General features: G+C 26.8%; 2 protein-coding genes across 3 annotated transcripts; both read left to right on the forward strand.

The window, feature by feature from the left end:
- The first annotated feature begins 1,702 nt into the window (after positions 1-1,702).
- LOC107446537 (astacin-like metalloprotease toxin 5) lies at positions 1,703-11,160 on the forward strand. 2 transcript variants are annotated; one of them, XM_043049071.2, is made up of 6 exons: positions 1,703-1,859; positions 4,188-4,255; positions 5,477-5,558; positions 7,163-7,277; positions 9,791-9,966; positions 10,894-11,160. In XM_043049071.2, exons 1-6 carry the CDS (start codon positions 1,778-1,780, stop codon positions 11,109-11,111), a joined length of 741 nt encoding a protein of 246 aa, XP_042905005.1. In that variant the 5' UTR covers positions 1,703-1,777; the 3' UTR covers positions 11,112-11,160. The 2 variants fall into 2 exon arrangements, with proteins under 2 accessions (XP_042905005.1, XP_015916699.2); XM_016061213.3 differs by lacking the exon at positions 7,163-7,277 and adding an exon at positions 7,385-7,499.
- A 2,739-nt stretch (positions 11,161-13,899) lies between these two features.
- Positions 13,900-22,419, forward strand: LOC107446539 (astacin-like metalloprotease toxin 5). Its single transcript, XM_016061215.4, has 6 exons — positions 13,900-14,058; positions 16,810-16,877; positions 17,909-17,990; positions 19,295-19,409; positions 20,968-21,143; positions 22,138-22,419. Exons 1-6 carry the CDS (start codon positions 13,977-13,979, stop codon positions 22,353-22,355), a joined length of 741 nt encoding a protein of 246 aa, XP_015916701.2. The 5' UTR covers positions 13,900-13,976; the 3' UTR covers positions 22,356-22,419.
- The last annotated feature ends 655 nt before the right edge of the window (positions 22,420-23,074 follow it).

The raw sequence follows: 23,074 nt of genomic DNA on the forward strand, positions 1-23,074 counted from the left end.
TGTTGCCAAGAAATATTTTCCTGAAAGTGCGAGTTCTTTTTTTTTATAAATTAGGGAAACTTACTTTCTGGATGCTCCTCGTAATCAAAATGAAAAATGTTATAATAGATGAGTAGAGCAAGAAAAATAAATATTACAGTCAATAAGGGATAAAAAAAAATATTTTATAGGGAAATAATACCTCTAAGTATTTTATTAATTTTTAAGCCAGCTAATTTTACAGGAAATATTACTGTAAAAATTTTAATATGCCATATTTAAAATACAAATTCATAAATTTTACGGTAAAGATAGATTTTACGGCAAAATGTACTGGCAACCTCAGTGCTGGTATTTTTTACCATAATAAGATCCGGAATTTTTTGCAGTACAATTACAGTAAAAAACACTCATCTTTTTCTTGTCAAAGAAGAGACAAGTTTGAAGTCCTCAATGAAAAAGTTTCTGAAAGTTGAGAATCACATATTTCTTAATCAGTTACCCCGTAGGCGATTTAATACACATTCGAAAGTAAGACTTTATGATTTAAGTAACAAGACATATACATCAACTTCAAAATAGTTTTATCTATATACCCAATATAGCAGTTATATATTACCCAATATTCTCGTTATAGCAGTTTAATCCACGCACCCAATTTTGCACTGTGTGTTTTTTAGAAAGTACAAATCTTTTTTATTCATTATACCCAGTATTTCGCTTATTTTTTCTTCGAATTCAAACTTTTTTCTATGGTTTCTTTTTTCCTTTAAACGATATAATTTTCTTTCTTTTAAAGGAACATTTGATTTTGCATGTTTTTAATCAGCCTTTTTTTATTTAATTCAAAAAGTTCTACTGTCCTTGTAACAGTCCTTGTTGTCAAATGACTATGGGAAAAAAATTATTTTCTGCGAACTAAATAATAAGTAAAGCAAAATTGAAGCCATTTGTGACTTAAGTATGCTCTTAAATTCATAATTTTTCAATAATAGGGTAAATAGTTCTCACATTTAGTTCAATTCTTTAAAAAAAATACATAATTTCAAAGTCATTTATGTAACGTAAAATTCTAAAATCTTCAATTTGCTTTACATTGAAATACGTTTGACGCTGTTTTAAAAATAAAAGTTTCTTAAAAACAAATCTTGTGCGATATTTAAGGAATATTTAATACAGAGACATTTTTATCAGGAATATTTTAAGTACATTTCACGGGAATCGGATATTTTTTAAGTTCGAACATTACGGTAAGATCCACGAATTTTTTAATTTGTTTTGAACCTGAGTTTGCACCTACATTTTGAATCTATAATGTAATTCATGCACTTTTTGTTGCGAGTGCTTATATGATCAAAAAAGAGATACACTGTAGCTATTTTGGATTTCACAAATGATAAATTATTACTAAATGAAATTCATAAATGTGCAGTTTACATTTTAAATCAGGACGAATAAAATTATACTATGAGTTCATTTTTACTCTTTGAATTGAATAACTGAAATTCATATAGCAATCATAAATAAAATTTCATCTGAGTATTTCAAATATACAAAAGTAATAGAATGTTGCACTATCTATTTTATTTCATTCAAAATTTTCAAGGTTTGTTTACATATCCTGTTTTCAATTGAATTTATTTGATAAACAGAGATCTTTGATCGCGTAGTTTTTTAATCATCAGCAGCAGGCATTTCACATGACATTTATTATTAATTTTGATAAGGAGGCATTTAAAAGCAGCTTGCAAAATCTTGAAAGCTTATCGTTTCATTCCCACTTCTTCAAACTATAACCATGAAGACTGGTCTGTTTCTTGCTGGTTTGTTAGCCGTTGCTTTGGCTGAAGTCATTCAGCTAAGTCCTCAGCAACAAGATGGTAATTCCTTTCCTTAATATAAATGTTTATTTTGCTATTCTTTAGAACTTTACAAAGCTTTTCCGTGATGTAAAATACATAGAGCAACAGTTAGTTCCTCTTAAAGTGTGGAGAAAATTTGTATAAGAGTTTTTTTATTCTAAAAAATTTAGTTTAGTCCAAAAACAATTGCTGTAAAATAGTTTGTTGTTCCAAATCTAAATCATTCTGAATTTTTAAAATACAGTAAAACGATTTCTAAAATCCATTTCTATATGATTGCTAAATCAAAGAACTTTGTTCGTTTCCTTTTTCAAAATGTTGAAACTAAAAAAATAAAGAAACGTTTCATATTACAATATATTATACTAAATAACATTTTTTTAAACTTGTGAGATATTAAAATAATAAATATATATAAAGAAGTTATTTTTTCAGATATGCATAAAAAATTGATTTTGTTTTATTACTTGAGCCAATAAAAACAATATAAATATTATTTGCAAACTAAATTTATTTTGAAAACTTTAAAACGTCATATAAAAATACATTTAAGTTTATTTCAAAGAACACTATTGCGTTATTAAGGGTAACACTATAAAAAAGTAAAGCATTCACGCCACAGCCCGTTCTGGGAGAGGGGGTCATGGAAGTTAAGGCTTTACGATTTCGTGACCAACGGTATGATTGTGGCAATGTGGTCAGTATTATATACAGGCAGTTTTTACTTCATTAACAAGCTGGTACCCATACTTCTGAAGCTGGGTGAACTTTAAGCCACCACTGAGGATCGATCCTCAGTTCTTCACGACGACAGTTTAGTGCCTTAACCACTGACTATCACTTTTAGTACCTCAACCACTGATCCAGTACTGCATTTAGTATTATTAGGTTTTAAGGAACATTTATGGAATTTTAGTTTCAGCTCAGATTATAGAAATTCATTTCAAATCATAGTTTATTTAAAGTATAAAGATTGATTTTTTTATTTTTAAGCAAAACTATTTAACACAAATCTAAATTATTTCAGTGGAAAATATGATTGTTTATAAAAATAAGTTAAAATAAATTGCAATATTTTTTGTATCAAAAGGAAATAATAGTTTTCTTTAAAAATTTAAACAGTGAAACTGTTTCAAAATTCAGATAATCGAAATTAATAATTTTAACTTCTTTTAACTTCTAAACTAATAATAATTTTCTTTACTTCTGTATTAATTCTCTTAAATTGAATTATTGGTTTGTACTGTTGGAAAAATAATCTAAACTCATATTCTCGATTAGGATCATCGTAAATTTGTAGTACGATTATCATTTATTCCAACCATGTGTATCATGGTTTGTATCATATTTTTTTATATTGATAATTAATATTAGTAAATAATATATTTAAACATATTTAACATTTAGCAGCAATGGATTTAAAAGTGCCTTACTTTTGGAGGAGCAAATAAGTCTGTAACATATTGTTTATAATTATTTATAAAGGATACAAATTGATTAATTTTATTTTATTTAACAACATATTGGTTTCGAAATAATCCTAAAAAAATGTATTGGATTCGAAATGCGTCAAAAAACTATTAATTGCTTAAATGATATGGAAATTTTAGTAAAACTAAAAGTTAATAATAAAGGAAGTATTATAATTTTTATCTATCGAGAAATTGAACACTATTATCTTGTTATCAGGTTTAAATAGGATTAATTTACCACATGCTTAATACTTTTTAACTATTAATTTTTGAACTGAAAAAAGTAACAGCCAAGTTAATTATATTGTTCTAAATTTCGAATAATTGATAATTCACCATAAAATGAATTCACAAAAAAATAACTCTTTAGTGCGTTTTCTAAAATGTATTTTGAATTCAACGTTTTTAATATTTTTTACACAATTGCTGGAATTCCATTTTAGATACAAAAGGAATTTTTGAAGATATTTCGAAATTGTCTAAGAAAATTCAGCCAAATGTTTCGGAGCTATGTATGCTTGATTGATTATTTTTTTAAAGAGATAAGTTAAAGATTTTACTAAAATTGCTGAATTTGGCGAGTGAGCTTATAGGGATAAAAGTGATACTTAAGTAGATAATAAGATAAAGTGTTAAAAATACAATAATTAGTTTATTAAAAATAGTTCTTTTTAACTATTATAATGTATAGAGTGAAATGTATGTAAAATGGTTTGATGTAAGGAAAAGACATAGTGAAAGCAGATAAAGAAACATGCTTGCAGGACTTAAAAATTGTGCAACTAAATATGCGTGATAATCCAAGCTGCTAATTTTGCCTGATAAAATGAGGTTAAATAACTACTGACTAATTTTTTTTAATTTTCTCTTTTAGAGGCTAGATTGGCTATGCAAAACCCTGACTTGTATGATGGAGACATGGCTGGTATTGATGGACCTTTTGTAAGTATTTTTTATTTTTTTGTGTAAAGCATAAGTTTTCCTAAATAATCGCTATTTTATAATTATATTAATGATATCATATGTATGTTTTAAAAATAACTAAAAATTATAGTGATAAGTTTGCTATTTGAACAGAATTATTTTTTTGCATCTGTTTTACGTTTCGTATTGAGAAACGAAATTTTGCTTAGTATTAAAAAAAACGAAACAAATACACACTGAGAAAAAGTAACAGAAAGTCATTTAAGAATTATATCCAGTAAATATAAAACTCTTAGAAACCCCTCTAACAGCATGTTTCTTCATATTAAAAATAAACTCCCTTTCTCCCTGTTTTTCTAAGTTAAAATAGTGCTTTTAAGGATAATTTCTGTACAATTTTGCTCAAGAACTTGACGCTTGTAGAAATTGAATGAAGTTCATTGCTTGGTGAACTTATATCTTTTGAAATGGAAGAGATATCATTTAAACCCATAAATAAAAAAAATTGAAATTTTCTCACTCATACACGATATTTCGTTTTTACTAAGAGCCTCCTTTATGTCAAATATGTAATTTACTATATTATTTCAAATAAATAATCTAGATAAATAAGAATTCCTCTTACAGAATATTTAATTAATTTACGTTCAGTTAACCATGGAGGGTTAGACTTATGTAAGGTTGAAATCTTTTCGTTCATTTGCAACGACAATTTGATGGTTTCACGGATTCGAATTTAAAAGCAATAGTCTATAATGCTTATTAAAAAAATAATAAAAATTATATTTTAAAAATGGATATGAAACATTTTATAGTTAAATGCCCTTTCACTATAGGTCAATTTTGAAAATTGCATGGTTTTATGACGACTTTAAAAATAGCTTTTATCATTAACTATACGATATTTAGAGATAATATAACATTGTGGTCAAAAAAATATTTAAAGTATAACCATACTTGAGTGTAAAATATTTAGAATTATTAATAAATCCTTAGATTTTAAAAATGAAATTAAAATTTGTGCTTCATTTTCTTTTATTATCATAATATGTTTAGTTCATAAATTTGAAAATAACTACTAAAATAAGAAAATTTCAGAAACATAATTTACATCTATTTCACGAAACATTCGCTACACGAAATACGTAAAATAAGCCTTGTTATCTGCAAAAAATAATAAGCAATACTAGCTCATTTTAAATTAGTTTATGTTTATCACCTAAATTATTTTTTTTCTAGGATGCTGAACGTAATGCAATTGTTGGAAATCACTACAGGTGGCCAAATGCACGAGTACCCTACGTCATTGACTCTTCTTTGAGTAAGAATACAATTTTTATCTGAGGATGTTGTTTTAATTAAATTTAACTAGCTGACATTGCAACTGTATTTTTCCTAACTTTATATTTTAGTAAAAAAGTAGTTTCACGAACATTAGTTAGTTATAAATTATGAAAAACATGGCATTCGTATAACACAAACTGTTGTAGAGATTAAACAGAGTCGAATTTTCTTTGTTAGAAAAATTTTAAATCTTCATAAAATTAATACCTCTGTGTTTGCTATGTTTATAGTAAAATTATTAATAAAAATTATTAAGATGATTAAAAGTAATCAAATCTGAAATATGTCCTCTAATTGCCCAAAACACATTTCTGAATATTTTTATGTATAATATAATATCAAATATAAGAAAAAATGAATACCTTCCTAAAATATACTTTAGAAAAATCCGTACACCATAGATGAAAATATTTTCGGAAAAAAATAAATAATAATCATAAACTCATTCATTTTAAAAGCATTAAACCAATGCAGAGTATCATATGATATATAAAAATTTCTTGGTAATAATATCAAGTTTGAATAAGATGGCTCTTCATCTGATATTAGTAAGTTTTTTTTTTAAAAAAAGAAAACTTTGTGGCACATATAATTTAAAATTTTCCCTAAATATATGTGTGTCTTCGAATTGTAATATTTTTTAGGATATTTCACTGATTTGTACTCGAATCATGGTTTTGTTTTTAATGAAAGAAGAATATGACTTTTTAATTTTGTCATTATTAACAACACTTTGTCCTGCCTTTAAAAATGTGCTGTCCTAACGTTAGTTCCAGAATTATAATTGTCACTAAAAATAAGGCAAATTTATTTCTAGAATTAGTTCTATAATCTGCTTAAAAATTATAATTTTTTAACTTTATCAAATCTTTGTCCTATTAACTACAATTATTTGTCCTATCTTTTAAAATGCGTTGTCCTAAAATTAGTTCTAGATTCTTAAAAAAAATATTTATTATAAAATACATGAATGCATATGCATGAATATACAACTCCTTAATTATCTTTTTAAGTAACAGCATAAAATTGGATTTAATAATGCCAAAAATTAATTAGTTTTCAATATAGTTTGAGCTATTATTTAAAATATAAATGAAATGTCAAGAAGTTATAAGTACACACTTTGCAATTTTGAATTGGAATAGTTTTCTGCATAAAAATGTTCGGTTTTAATTAAAATTTTTTTTAGCTCTTTCAGATTTATAACTCTTTTTAGCATTTTAAAAATTAACTAAAGTAATTAAATAGCATTATATATTTTTATTTTAAGAGCTCTCCCCTTATTTACGCAATGGGAATTTCTTTCGAAGTGTATTACTTCTTCGTGCCTTGCTTTAGAGCTTTAGAGCTTCAGATATTGCGTTTCACACTTTCTCAGAGTAGAATTTTCACAGAATTGGAGATCTTATTTTCAAAACTGAATAGTAATACAAATGTTTAGTAAATATAAATGAAATTTGGATAGTTCAGAATCCTTGCTTTCCTTTTTTGCTGTGGTTTGAAATTTTTTATTTGACACTTTAAAAAAATTTTAAAAAACGAATTTATAATTTTTTTTATTTCATTTCTTCGCTTCTAAAGGCAATGCACAGAATGTCATCAACCAAGGCTTTAATGATTACCACAAAAACACTTGCGTCCGATTCGTTCCAAGGTCAAACGAACAAAACTACATCAAGATCTTTTCTGGACAAGGGTAAGAATATNTTTTTGCTGTGGTTTGAAATTTTCTATTTGACACTTTAAAAAAATGTTAAAAAACGAATTTATAATTGTTTTTATTTCATTTCTTCGCTTCTAAAGGCAATGCACAAAATGTCATCAACCAAGGCTTTAATGATTACCACAAAAACACTTGCGTCCGATTCGTTCCAAGGTCAAACGAACAAAACTACATCAAGATATTTTCTGGACAAGGGTAAGCATATTTTTGATTGATTTCTATAATAAAAAAAGTACTTTTCTATAGGAAAGTAATAACTTGCATAACTTGATTTGAGGAATGAATTGAGATATCACGTCTTAGAAGAGTTTTCTACGCTCTTAAACATCATTAATTAATCGATTGTGATTGAAAATCATTAAATATTATTAGTAATTTAACTTCATAGTTAAACATTATTAGTGAACTTTGACTTATAAAGCTGTACGAATAAACTGCAGTCATAGTAAATTGCCTTACTGAACCATACTATCAAGCAAATTGTACATTATTACATTATTCCTGATCAAGTTATATTTAGATGCATCCATTTCTACTATAATTTTTTTTTACCTTAATATCAGAGTAATTCTTTTTTAATCACAGAGATAACAGTGATTTTGCAGTAACTATTGATGTAAAAATTACGGTACATAAGATTTTTGTGCAATAAAGCACAGTTAAAAATTGATTTCATGGTAATAAGTAATGACACCCCGAGTGTCATTACTTTTCATGGTAATTTGATCCAAAAATTTTTACTAAGTAGTTTAAGAATGACAAAAATTTCTTACCTTAGAAATTTTTTAGTAAAGGTTCAGGATAATTGAGATTAAAGTACCAATAATACTGTTTTAAACTGAACTGGAATTTCTGAAACTGCATTAAGTGAATCATCGTCCAAAGTTTTCAAAACAAATACCGATATTGGAAATCTTTTCAATAATATGTCCTCAACAATTTGTATGTTTAAGCTTACAACTTAAATTTTACCACAAAATCCGAAACTTAAAATGTCCTCAAGCTAATTTTAGCATTCAAACATAAAATTCCCTTACTAATTTAAGACATATAAGCAAAAAAACTCCTTTTTAATTGTTTTAGACCCTGATGATAACATGAACCACTTTTGGAGTTTATCTGGCAAACAAACTGTTTTTTATAATTTTCATTTTTCAGGTCTTAATATTAAATATGATTAGAGATGTGTTAGGGATTCTGTTTAAACATTTCAATATTTCAAAGGACTTTACTTATAACTATACCACAAACAAAGAAGGGGCAAAGAATGAAAAATACTTACACTAATCAAATTCGTGGTCTACACCGCACATGTTAAATGGTCACACAGAACACATTCTAATGGAATTCATGTTTCGTTCTTTATCACGTTTAAATCAATAAACGCCGGAACAGCAGCGAGGCATTCCTTTGGAATTCTTGTCATTGGGGGTGATTCAATTTGGAAAGACAAAGCATACATATTTCTTAACGACAAAATTTATGCTCTCCTAATGCCAACAATGCTGAAAACGCATGACCACTACCAGGACATATATTTTTATGAACAAATGCTACTTTACGTATAAACGGATTATATTTAGTAACAAAGAAGGGTCAAAGAATCAAAAATACTCACACTAATCAAATTTGTGGTCTATACCGCACATGTTAATTGTGGGCACCCTTGGTCACACAGAACACATTCTAATGGAATTCTTGTTTCGTTTTTCAGCATGTTTAAAGCAATATGCGCCAGAAGAGCAGTGAAGCATTGCTATGGAATTCTTGGCATTGCGGGTGATTTAATTTGGAATGACAAAGTATATATATATATTTCTAATACCAACCATAACAAAGTATATATATTTCTTAAAACCAAAATTTATGCACCCTTAATGCCAACAATGCTGAAAACGCATCACCACTACCAGGACACATATTTTTATAAGCAAATGCTACTTTACGTATAAACGGATTATATTTAGTTTACCATTGAGATATGTAACTGCATGTCGGGGGAAGGATACACACATTGGACATTCGAATCTTCATCATCATCATCATAGTTGGCCAGACAGCCCAATGTGAGCTAAAGCCTTCCTCTGAAGATTTCTCCATGACGACTTCCGATTTATCTTTGTTTTCTTCTAAGGATTTCGAAGCAAGAAAATTTTACAGGATAGAGGTGTCAACCCTATGCCCAACCCCCAACCTGGAGGACCAGTCCCCTGATATAATCCCCAGTGGCAGGGTACCCGGTTATACCCCCAGACACTGGGTACCCATTTTAGTCGCCTTTTACGACATGCATGAGCTGCATTGGGACCATTCTTTTACACCCGGTCACCACACGGGTGACATTCGAATCTTAATAATTTTATATTCTACCCTCCTTTGTTTGTCATACACTTGTAAATAAACAGTTCATTGAAACTGAATGAATAAATTATGATAATAAATTAGGATAATTAGGATAATGAAATTTCCATATGTAATTTAAAAAGGTGCTATTCCTATGTGGGTAAAATCAATGGTGAACAAGCTGTATCTCTTGGAAATGGATGCTTGTACGCAGGAACAGTCGTCCACGAGTTGGGACACGCCCTTGGATTCTACCACGAGCAGAGCAGATCAGACAGAGATTCATATTTGATCATCTACCTTGAAAACGTCGCAGAAAGTGAGTATTTTACTTGTTTATATTATTCTTTAACAATTGTTTTTTTCTCTTCCATATGACCATTTTTTACCATGCCATTTTCCACTTCTTTTACCATATGACTTTTTTGCCATATGTTTAATGAAATACTTACTTTTTTTACGCAACATAATAAACGTGATAAAGGTATTTCTTAATATAGGGAAAAATAATATAAAATGCATTTTTTGTTACTACTTAAAATATAAGCGAGAGAGGAGTTCGTTTCAGAATAAATATAGACTTTTAAAAAAATTCACTACTTAACAAATTGTTATTCGAACATTTTTAATAGGATCAAGGGATAGAGCGGCAGAGTCCCAATGAGGTAGCCTGGGATCGATTCCCAATGATGGCTGATCGATACGAATTCTGTACTCGGATTGCATCGAGTACAGTGCTGACGTAATACATCATCAGCGGTATTAGGATTACTGGTTAGAGACGCCTTGATGCCAAGCTAACCGTGAGAAGTTTGCGTGGACTTCCTCTGCATGTAACGCAAATGTGGATTAGTTCTATCAAAATGTCCTCAACAAACTTAAATTTCTCTTAATACTTGATTTTGGAGTTCCCTTTTCCTCTAGTAGTCGTAAACTAAAAATTGGGTCAGCAGTTTAACGACGGTTATAAAATAAAATATCTTCCATGCATTGCTAATTTTTAATTTAAGCCATCATATTGTAAATAAGTTTTTCTGATAGAATTGCTCAATAATTGTGCAAGCATTTTTATTGTAAACCGAAAATACTTTGAATGAGATGATAAAAGATATTTAACTCCCTTGATGAATAAAATTATCTTACCGTAAAACATTAGAAAGAAAAATGTGTAATGTATCCAATTTTGAAATTTCATAAATTTTAGAATAGCGATGAATCTAATGTTTTCTTTTACTTTATTACACAGAAATGAGATTTAACTTCAACAAGCTTTCACCCCACCAAAATGTCTTGTACAATACTTTTGACTACAACTCCATCATGATTTACGGCAACAAATCTTTCTCCACAAACGGAAAAGACACCATGGTGGCCAGAAATGGACAGAAATTGTCTGACCCTTACAACAAGCAAGGAATGACCAGAAATGACATCGAAAGAGTCAACAAAATGTACAATTGTTAAGAAACTTTACAATTGCTTCAATGCTGTGACTAATAAATTATAAAGGGAATGATTTTTTTCATTTCATTTTTTTAATTTACCATTCTATTTCTCCAAAATTAATTTTAAGAATGCTGTATAATTAAGAGTAAAGTTGGAAAAGAAATATAAATCAAGAATTTTACAGATAATTTAAAATTTACTATCCAATGTCACTTTTACAGATATCTTAAATGATTAATTAAATAACTTTCTATAATTCCATGAAGAATTTGTTTTACATAGTATGTAATTTAAATACTTAAATTCAGTATACGCATGCTTACTTTATTCATAATTTATGTCCATATACTGAGAACATAGACGTTTTTGTTTAAACATCTATAACATGTTTTACATGTATGAGATATTTTTATTTAAGCAATTTTTTGACAAAGTTTCTCATAAGCAATTTGACGTTAGGACAATGAAAAGTAATGTTTCCACATATTTAAAAAATGAACTTCCAATAATTAAACCTGTTACGAATTCTTAGAATTTTTATTTTACATTACAGTTATAGATTTTAGATTCAAAAATTATGTTCGGCTTTTAATGAATAAGTAGACGTTTTTGTTTCAAAAACAAAACATAAACTAAGGATTCAGCGATGATTATATCAATATTTTTATGATAGACTAAGTAGTAGACTAATAAGCTTTTACTATAACAAAAAGTTGTTAACATCAATTTTAATTTCTATTTAAGGTTTTTTTTCTTATTATTATTCTTTTTATTTCTTCTTATTATTTATTTCACATATTTATTTATAGTTATAATTAGCAATTTTATATACATTTTTTCTTGGCAATTAACTATTATTATTATGATCAGGTTTTCTTAGCATTTAAAAGTAACTTTCTTGTCTTATTTGTAGTATCTAGGTACAATTTTTTAAACTTTATACTTAAACAGAACTGCTAAAACACAATCGAAACAGTTAAAATGGAAAATCATGTGGAAATGGAAATTCATTCATTCTTAGAGCAAATAAATAAAATGATAATAAAATGTTAATAAAAGGATAATAAATACAATGTCTCTAGCCACTGAATAAAGTAATAATTTAGAAACGTATGTTCAGCAAAAAGTATAGGGCAAATAATTTTGAAATTGAAAGCTCTTTTGTCAAGGGATATTTAATAAAAAAAAGGCACAGCTTGAGTCCAGTAATCTCCAAGCAAAGTACTATATCAAATTAAAGAGAATTAATTTATTTGTATAGCGGATAAAATTTTAAGATATTTTATAAATATTAATTCGTTTTTATTTAAAGAAAACAAAAACTAGGGTGTAGAGGTCTCTTCTCGAATATTAATTTCGCAATTATTTTTTATTAAAAAATTCAAGAAACTCTCTATAATACAAAAATTTATTTGTAATTTCAAATAAATTAATATAAAAATTGTCAATAAAAATCTCTAATCAACTATAAGTGTAATACATTGAAAAGAACATTCTCTCCGCACCCCAACCTTTAAGAATCCCTCAATAAATGTAAGTTTTTATAAAATGAATTTGTTTTACATCGGTCTCTTAATGAAATTTATACAATTTCAATTTAACTAAAATTATCAAATTTATAATAATATTTACTAAATATTTAATTTTAATGATTAATTTAGTATAAGCAATAGTTTTAAATTATAAATTCTACAAAAATATAAATAAATCAAATGTAATGCTTTTTACTCTTAGGGCATTTGCTGGAAATGAGTCTCCTTTACCAAAGCACGCGTGGTAGTTTAATTTTGATTGAATTCAGAGTAAGTCTTATTGGTTTTCTTTATAGTGCTTCATTCTGCATTAGTAATTAAAGCTCAGTTTAAGGGATCAAAAACTTACAAACTAAAAACTTAAATTTCTTAAATAATAGCACAATAATAACATAACTTTTTTCTAATTCAACAAAATTAATGAAAAGTACTATCTGCACTACTAGATACGTTTCTTACATTTCACAAAACTTCTTTAAATACAAAATTTTTTATTAAAAATTTACTTGAAAGTTACCAAAATGTAAAAAATAATAAAATGTAGTACATTGATTTTTTTTACATTTCACTCAAGTTCTGTTAAGTTCCTTAATTATTGTCACTTTCTTCGTGTCATTACATGAATCCATTATTTTTATTTTTATACCTTAGTTGGTTCGACATCAATATAAGGCAACATGTGTACACTTCTAAAAATTGGACAATTTTGATAAATAAAAAGACCATCCCTGCTAAGCACTTGGACTTATGATTCGTTTTTTATCATCACAGTGGCCAGTTAATCGAGTACAAATGCAGATATGGCAACAATGGTTTAAAACAGAAATAAATTCGATAAATAATGTCACAATCATTTGAAATTTGAATTTTAAAAAAATTCGACACAAATTAAAACCGTTGTATTTTTCATGCTCACATTTTGTATCATTTTCCTGAACATAGAGGGAGCTAGTTACAAATAAAAACACTTAAAAATGCTAACACTTATAGCTAGTTACTAATAAAATTCTTATAATATAACAAGTAAACACTTACTTAATTATTCTGTGTTACAAACTCAAAAGAATATTATTGATATATATATATAGCAATAAATTTCATAAACGAAATTGAATAGCTATTTTCATAGGCATAAGGAAGGAAGCAAAATATTCTTTGAATACATTATCTTGGGCTGAAATGGATAGATACTGAAAACAACAAAAAAGTGATATTTAAGATACCGGTATATTACTTTAATCAATAGCAGCAGGCGTTTCCCATGATATTAAATATGATTAGAAAACATTTAAAATAAGCAAGTAAAGTATTACAAGTTTATCACCTTATTTCCACTTTTCGACAAATAACTATGAAGTCTGGTCTGTATCTTTTTGGCTTTTTGGCCGTTGCTTTTTCTGATGTTATTCATCTAAGTCCCGAGGAAGCAGAAGGTAATATTATATTTTAGTACTTTCTTATTTTTTATGATAGTAAACCTTATTGAAATTTTTATTCATATGACCATCGTCATTGATGGTAGTCTTTTAAAGCAAAATAAACGGTATCTCAATCTTCATATTTTCTAATAAATAAGTAAAACACTAAAAATGTTTTTAAACTTTTGGGAAAACTTAAAACGATTGCTGTAGAACAATGTGGTACATAAAATCTTTCCTATTTTATAAAGATAATATAAAAATTAATAATGAAAACTATTTTGTTTGCTACAAAAACTATCAGGGGTAACGTCGAAATTTTGGACTGAAATTGCGAATAAATTATTTAAATCATTTTTAAAATTAAAAACTATTTTAAAACTCAATTCTATCGGAAAAGTTTTGGATTCTGAAGAATAAATTTAGAATTTAAATTTTCTGATCACGTTAAATAATGTTGCATTTGATTTTATAAATGGGTTTTTTAATTAACAAGACTGATGAATGAATACAAATATAGTGTATTTACGAATAATAACAACACATATGAAGAACAGATACATTGTAAAGTAAACTTATTCAAACACAGATACTCTAATGTAGCCTCTTTTATCTATCCTACGATTTCACAATTTCATCTCATACTGTGGCAAAAAACAACGTAAATAACGCACATATGAAAGTATATAAATTTACTTGATGTATTTTCATTAGTGAAAGTGCTTTATTAATTGTGCTACATCCAATTTAGCATTTGCTTTAATCTACATAGCATGAAGTATACCGTATCCTTTATTGGATTCATTTCATATGTTATCAAGAACATTTTCAAGAACATTTCAGTCTCGCTATTGCGGTTTTGACTAGTTTCCATGGAAACAGTCTGGTGCATAATTATCCTAACTCCGCAGAATAGGTTATAACTTACTGAGTACAATTTATGTATTTACCTAACTAATATACGCATAAACATCAAACCTTTGTCACAATATTTTTGTTTGAATAATATTTTTTTATTTGGATAATATTTTTAGTTGAATAATATTTCATATTTGAATATAAGAAATTTATCCTTAATCATTTAAACACTATTATCTAACAAACAAAATTTTTATTATCAATCATCAAAATTGTTTTTTCTACCTGCGTGTAGAAGTTAAATTGTTGGATTGAAAATAATGTGTAGATTTCTTTTTATAATCAGTTTAAATGGGAAATTTATAATATTTTAGTTGCAATTGAATTTTTTTTGGATTGTGTAAGATGAATTAAACAGATATAATTAAAATAATCCTTAATTAAAATAATAAATATTTTTTTTCATATAAATATAATTTTGGAAATACTTTTTTAAGTTCCCATATCTTATTTTTGAAATTTCTCAAGACTGATAAACGGTGAAGAAAGAACTTTTATTGAGATTATAATTCTCTTAAGATTCTATACATTTTTATGACAGTAAAACTGTAGTTATGGATAATTTTATTGATTATTTAATATTTTTTATTTAAGCGTATTGCAAGTAGCAATTAATTTTTATTAATCGTCAAAGAAATAATTTTATTACTACACATTTTATTTAACATGCACATAACTTTTAAATAACTTATTTATAGTGAACAGACAATTAAATTTCTCGACAGAAATAAACCCGTTTTAAATTGGAATTATAAATTTAAATGCAAAGTTATTTCAAAATATGGAGCATCACTAATATCATTATTTATACTGAAAAGTGCAATTAAATTCATTATTTTAAATATTATTTCAAATTAATTTAAAACAAAATCGCTTAAGAATAGTAAAAATAAACTTTTTAGCACGAATAATATATTGCACTATTAACTATTTTGTTTAAATTTTAAAACATTTCAAAAGTTTTGAAAAATTTCTGAGAAAATATTTTTTTCATTAACTGACCATTTCTGATTATACGCGTAACCATTAGTGATTGAAGGACACGGGTATACTTACAAAATAAACCGATGAAATTTTCCTGACATGTATGAATTATATATACCTACAAAGAAAAAAAACTCTGTTAAAATTACCGCTCTGTATGGTAATGAAATTTCAAGTAAAAAAACATAATTCTGATAATTAGAATCAAAATATATGGTATTTAAACCATTCATTGGTTTTCGTTTATATGGAAAGAACTTACCTGAAATTCTGTTTTTTTTACAATTATAGTTCTTATTACAACACATTTAGTAAAAAATAAGAAAAATAAGAAGTAAATTTGACTGAATGAATGATTTTCATGACCTACCATAAAGTATTGTGATAAAACTGCCAAAATTAACAAATTTTGTTCACATATTAAAAAATTATTGTTCACATATTACCAATATCATTACCAAAGCGCTTTGGTAAACAGTACCCAAATTTTAGTGTCCCCCTAGAGTCAGAAACATTGTAAATTTTACCACATTCTGGTAGTTTTGACTTTACTTTTTTCAGTACACAAAACATGTAAGTAAATTGTAATATTATATAGGTATAGCACGTTGATTGTATCAACAAATTTGTTATTTTTTAATTTTTTTCCCTCCAATAAATATTTTATTGGATTATTATGACCTCAACAAAGATAAATTATCATTTTCGGCTATTAAAACAGAAATACCTAATTTATATAAATGGAACGAATCAGGAATATCCATGTTTAAATATTTAATCTGGTTAAATAAATTATAGTGGAGATTAAGCTTAAGATTAAATAAAACAAAACTGACAACTCAATTAATGAATATTATATTTCAGAGGCAAGATTAGCTTTGCAAAATCCTGATTTGTACGAAGGTGACATAGTTGGTATTGATGGGCCCTTTGTGAGTATTATTTACATTAAAAATGAAACCTTCATAATTGCGGAAAAAAAACTAGTTTTTATTTTTAATTATTTTAATGCATCATCTTTCTATTTAAAAACTGAGGTAGCATAAAAATTGAAATATAGTGTCTTTACTTGAGATTTCAATTAATTTTATGATGAGAAATAATCACTTTTAAAGTTTAATTCTTAAATCTAGCTTTGTTTGTAAACTATTTTTTTAGGTTGTGAAATGTTTTATAAGTAATAAGATTTTCCCCGGCAAAAGTATTTGATAAAATATCTTTTTTATTTAATAATATGCTAAAAAAACATTTTAATTTTAGTAGTAACTGACTATATTTCATTTTCCTTTAATTAAATATAATCAGTATTTTACTGAAGAAAAGTTATTTTGTGATTATTTCAGTTGATTTTATACTAAGAGATAATCGTCTGTAGAATTAAATTTCCATTCCTGGTCTTTGTACAAATTATTTTTACTAAAAAAATTCTTAAAAAAATGTTTTTGCTTTAGGAAAGGTATTGAATTAAATATCTTAATTTTATTCAATTCTATATCAAAAATATTTTAATTTTATATATCATTGATTATATTTTATTATCCTTTAATTAAATAGAATCAGTATTGTGCTGAAAAAGGTAGTTTTCCCCTTATTTCGATGAGTTTTACGATGGGAGATAACCATTTATAAATATATAAATAAATCATTCATAATTTTTAAATATATTTCAGTTTTAAAGCTACAACATAAATCTTGGCAAATACAAAATTTTTAACAGATTATCATATTATTTTTATATAAGTTATGAACAATACTATTTCACTTGTATTTTTATTTGATATGAAAATGAATTTTACAATTGAAAATTATTTCCTTATAGTAAATTCCGCATGAGTCAGCATGAAGGAGGAAAACGCTAATTTAGTACAATTGAATTTCTTTGATAATTTATAACATTTATTTGTAACATTTTAAAATAATTGCATTTATTGCGCGACTCTAAGAAAATTTAAATTTTATTTAGGATCCTGAACGAAGTGCTATTGTTGGATCCAATTTTAGATGGCCAAATGCAACTGTACCATATGCCGTTGATTCATCTCTAGGTAATAAATCAATATTTTATTTGCTTTATGATAATTTTAAGATTAATAATAATCTTATTCACTCTTATTCACTACTCACTATACTTTCACTACTACTTTATTCACTACTCACAGACATAAAAACCCTAACTCTTTCTTTTTTTATTATAGAATGACATACAGCAAAAATTTGATTTTATTATTTTTTCAAATAAGCATAGATATAATTTTTTATGCGTCTTAAGCAAATAGGTGGTGCTATGTTATAAAGATGTTATAATTCTTTTTCTAAAAGAAATTAAAAGGGCAACTGTATGAATTTTACACTGATAAAAATCTTTGTTATGACCAGAAAAATTTGAATTTATGTAGTACAAATGTTGCACAAAATAGTATCTTATAAGTCTTTTTAATAAAGTTATTTCTAATAAGAAAAAATTTAACTAATTCACTTCAATTACTAGTTACCGTTTTCTTTATCTCAAAAACTTTTTTCTAGTTTATTCAAACCAAAGTCTAGCCCCTTATTTTGAAATGCCTTAGTTTGAAAATATAATGTAAATAAACTCTAAAAGTACTTTACATAATTCTGAATAAATGTCCACATCATTTTGTATTGAAATTATGCTATTAACTAATTTATACTTCATTTACCCAACTATTTCTATGATATTCATTTAACCTTTCTCTTACTGTACTTATCATTGTGAAGCTATTCTGGTTTACTTATTGTACCAGCCGTAAACAATATGTTAAATTATATCTATGGGGATTTTTGATACTTTGGATGTAGGAAGAAAGAATTGTTTTTAACTTTGTCACGTAAATTCACACGCATTTTTAAATGTAAAAAATTCTATAAAATCTTTGAAAAGGAACAGAAAACGTTTTTCTTAGTTGTTAAAGAATTTAAGCTACCATCAAACCAAATTTCCGAGAATCTTAGTCTTATCGGACCATTATCATGTTAGGCTCTTTCATCATCATGCCAAGACAAGCTCAAATCACCTGATAACCACCACTCAGCCTGTATTGAACCTGCATAAATTTGTGCAAAACTCAGCAGCTATCCAGATTGAACATACATTTAACTGCCCAAACAGACCTAGATCGATTGGACCAAGATCGAGGTATTCGAATTCTTCCATCCACCCTTTTAAGACTTATGCTAAATCAATATTGAATCCCATGATAAGTCATTATTATAGTTGATCGAAATCAAATTTATGATTAATTATATTGTTTAAAATGTTTCATTGTTTTAAAAATTTGATGACATTGTTCCATTACGCCCATTTCAATTAATTTATTCTTTGCTTATGAAGGTAACAGACTTGAACTTATTCAGGCAGGAATGGATGAATATCACAAACATACTTGTGTGAAGTTTGTTCGCAGGACAAACGAGCCAGACTATGTCAGACTGTTTCACGGAATTGGGTGAGATCTTCCTTTTTTATTTTCTTAAACTAACAGGAGGATTTTTAATGTACATTATAAGAAAACTGTACTTATTTTTAATTAATATTTCGTTACTGCAGAAATGAATTAAAATTGAAATCTACCTAATTGCTGTTCAATAAACCAATTGTTTTATAAAAAGAGTTAATTTTCAGCTACTACTAAAATAATCAAGATCACAAATGAAAAATTCCAGCAATGAAATAAAGGATTTTTCAATTAAGGAGTGTATAGGTTAGACTTTGGTGTAAGCAAATTAAAAATACATTTTTAATATTAAACTGGTTTCCATTCCGATAATGGCTCGTTTCTTAAACAAAAGAAAAAAAAATTAACTATATAAGAATTAAATGAATTACAATACAATTACATCCGAAAAAGAAATTTGCCTTTAATCATTTTCATCTCAAATTTTAATCTTTGGTTCAGATTTTAAAAAACCTTTTACTTGCTGCTCTATCTGACTTATGATATGTTTGCATGTCTCTGTGGAGTTTCAATCGTTCGTTTAGCATGTGGGAAATTGCTAACTGGAGCGAAGACTAGACAATCGAAACTAGAATGACGAAATTAGCCAAACCGACCTCAAGGAGTTGGCCCTCATAGAAGGAAGATCACGGTTTCAAATCCCGGTTCTGTCCGTCCTTGTGCTGTTGGAGTGACGATAATACACTTACATAGTGCCCACGAAGAAATAATTAACAATGGCTAACAACATGTGGAGTCAAACAAATGATTGAGGAAATATTGCTTTACTTTTCACGAAATTCGTTTTCTTACACATCTTAAAGTATTGATAGTTATTTCGTCATTTTGACGATTTGTTCATTTAGGGCATGTGCCAGGAAACAGTTTCGTCAAAGAAAATTTCGTAAAATTTGGGTGTAAATTTTTTACAGCGTAAATACCATTAAAAGTTATCCAGTTAAAAGTTATTTATTTTTTTCTTTCATTTTAGAAGTACAATTTATCCTTATCATTTTTTTTAAAAAAATGATTAAATATACTCCTAAATCACTGCTTGTAGAGTATATTTTTTAAAGTTTGTCAAAAATAAAATTATAACAATATACATATTGTTAGTCTCAAAAAAATATTTAAGCTTAGAAAAAAACAAAAGCGCAAATGAAATCTTACATATCATTACTGCGAAGCAGAACTGAAATAATTACAGCATGCTTTATTTCTGTAGGAAACACCTTTAAGTTCATCATTTAATCAAACTTGTTTTTAATTTTCAGTTCCTTTTTCTTAAACAATGAAGTTTTCTTTAGCGACTTCATGTTTTCTTCTATGTATATTAACTTTTATTTTTAATGTTTGGTAAATTTTTTAATTCAATTTTGAAAAAGGATTATAAAAGGACATGCAACATTCGTTGCTTATGAAACATCCCGCTGAAACATAAATTAATATGTGCAGTTCAAAGAGACAGTTAATATGAACGATTATTGAAATTCATTATTGAAAATATAACCTTCAGTTCTTTAAATATAACCTTCCTATCTTACTTTATTATCTTGTCTCTAAAAAATAGGTGTTATTCTCAAGTGGGTAGAGTAGGTGGTCCACAGGATTTGTCTCTTGGTCGAGGATGCCACCAGGTTGGTACTGTTGTTCACGAGTTGGGACATGCCCTTGGATTCTACCACGAGCAAAGCAGATCAGACAGAGATTCATATTTGATTCTCTATCTCGAAAATGCATACGTGAGTAAGTATTAGAATGTTTGGTTGTTTTGGGTTTCTTTTTAATTATTTTATTTATTTATTTTTTCTTTGTAGAAACAATAAATTGTCATTGCCAAGAGTTAAATAAAGTAACAAAGTAATAAAGAGCTAGATTACTTAATAAATTAATACATGAATTAAAGATATTTAATTAAATTATAGCTCATGAATTTTAATGTCTTTCATATAAATACTCAAAGAATAATTTGTTACAAAACAATTGAGCCTAGATGGTCTAATGGTTACAACGCTGAACTGCTGTTGCAACGGAGCAGGGTTTGATCCCTGATGGAGGCTTGAAGTACACCCAATTTCAGATCGGTGGGTGGTAGCTCAGTTGAAAAATATAAGGTAATGCGCAATAATGAAATAATAAAGCTTGTGCGCAATGCTGATTACAATACCGTTGGTCATGAAATTGTGAAGCCTATTCCCCATGACCCTCTGATCTGCAATAGGCAGTTATGGGAATGATTTATTTATAGAAAAAAAATACTAGATTCATGTTTAGTGACAGGTTAAATTCTAGGTTAAAATTAAAATTGTAAGTGTTCATATTAATTATTCATTAAAATTCATCAAAATTAAAGGAAATTTTTATGCTATTATTGCTAAAATGATTTAAATTTTAAATTGTGATTAAAAAAACGAAATTAAAAAAAATATCTTAAACATTAAAAACATTACCTTTATTTAATAAAAATTTTAAAAAAATATTTTACTATTTATATATTTTTCATTCATTAATTTTTGTTTTAGTTTTAATAAAATTATGGACATTTCCTTAAAAAAATATATTGAATGTAAAAAATAATGTCCATATAGTTTTTAATTTTTCAAACTTTTGGGTTACCAAAGAAGTTATTTTTATTACTTCATCTATTAGTAGTTAAATACATGTATCATTAATGAAATTTTGTTAACGTATTTAATGTAAACAATTATAACTTTAAATGTTTACCTTTTTTTCCATGCAGGTGCGCAATATAACTTTTTCAAGCTAAGTCCATACCAAAACATTTTGTACAATGACTTCGACTATGATTCCATTATGATCTACGGCAACACAGCTTTCTCTAAGAATGGACAAAACACCATGGAGGCCAGAAACGGGCAGGCGTTGATAGACCCTTACACCAAGACAGAAATGTCCAAAAGTGATATAGAAAGAGTAAATGCAATGTACAAATGTTAAAAATGTTTCAAACTGTAAAGGAAATAAAACTGTTAAGTAATAAAATAAGAAAAAAAAACATTTTTATTATTTCTTCATAATTTATAATTTTTTTAATAAAAATAATTGAAAAGGGAAAAAGAACAATACATGGTAAATGGGATTTTTTGCAAGTAATATCTATAAAATTTTCTTTAATCTCTTTTACCTTTTTCAATCTATATATTTTTTTCAAACTCTCCTTAAATATACTTTTAAAAAAATTACTTACTTGAAAAATTGCACTTAAAGTGAATTACTTTTAACGCGCAATTGAACATTGAAAAACTTATACTTCTTATATAACATTAACAGTTCCACATCTGCACGAGTAGGTATTTCAATGCTTTGTTACAGTGTTGATAATTTCAGTATTACAGAGATCAAACGAAAGAGTTATATAAATTGAATATGTTAAGGACAGGTGGCATTACAGACAACAAGTTAGCCACCTTCGTACTCTATTGTGAATGGAATTTTCTTAAATTTCATGGGATTAAGTGTCTGTAAGGAAGTATGTTTTCAAGATAAATGACTACCATATTGATTCGTATATCTTGTTAGTAATCCTTTCTAATTGGTTCAAGAAATCAGTTTACTTTTTTAATTTCGTTTTATAATATTTTTTTCTTTCATTCTAAGTCTATAACTTTTATAGCTTATTTTATTTTCTTAAATTTATTAGTTACTTACGTATATAT

Source organism: Parasteatoda tepidariorum, chromosome 7 (genome assembly GCF_043381705.1).
Source record: "Parasteatoda tepidariorum isolate YZ-2023 chromosome 7, CAS_Ptep_4.0, whole genome shotgun sequence".
NCBI lineage: Eukaryota > Metazoa > Arthropoda > Arachnida > Araneae > Theridiidae > Parasteatoda > Parasteatoda tepidariorum.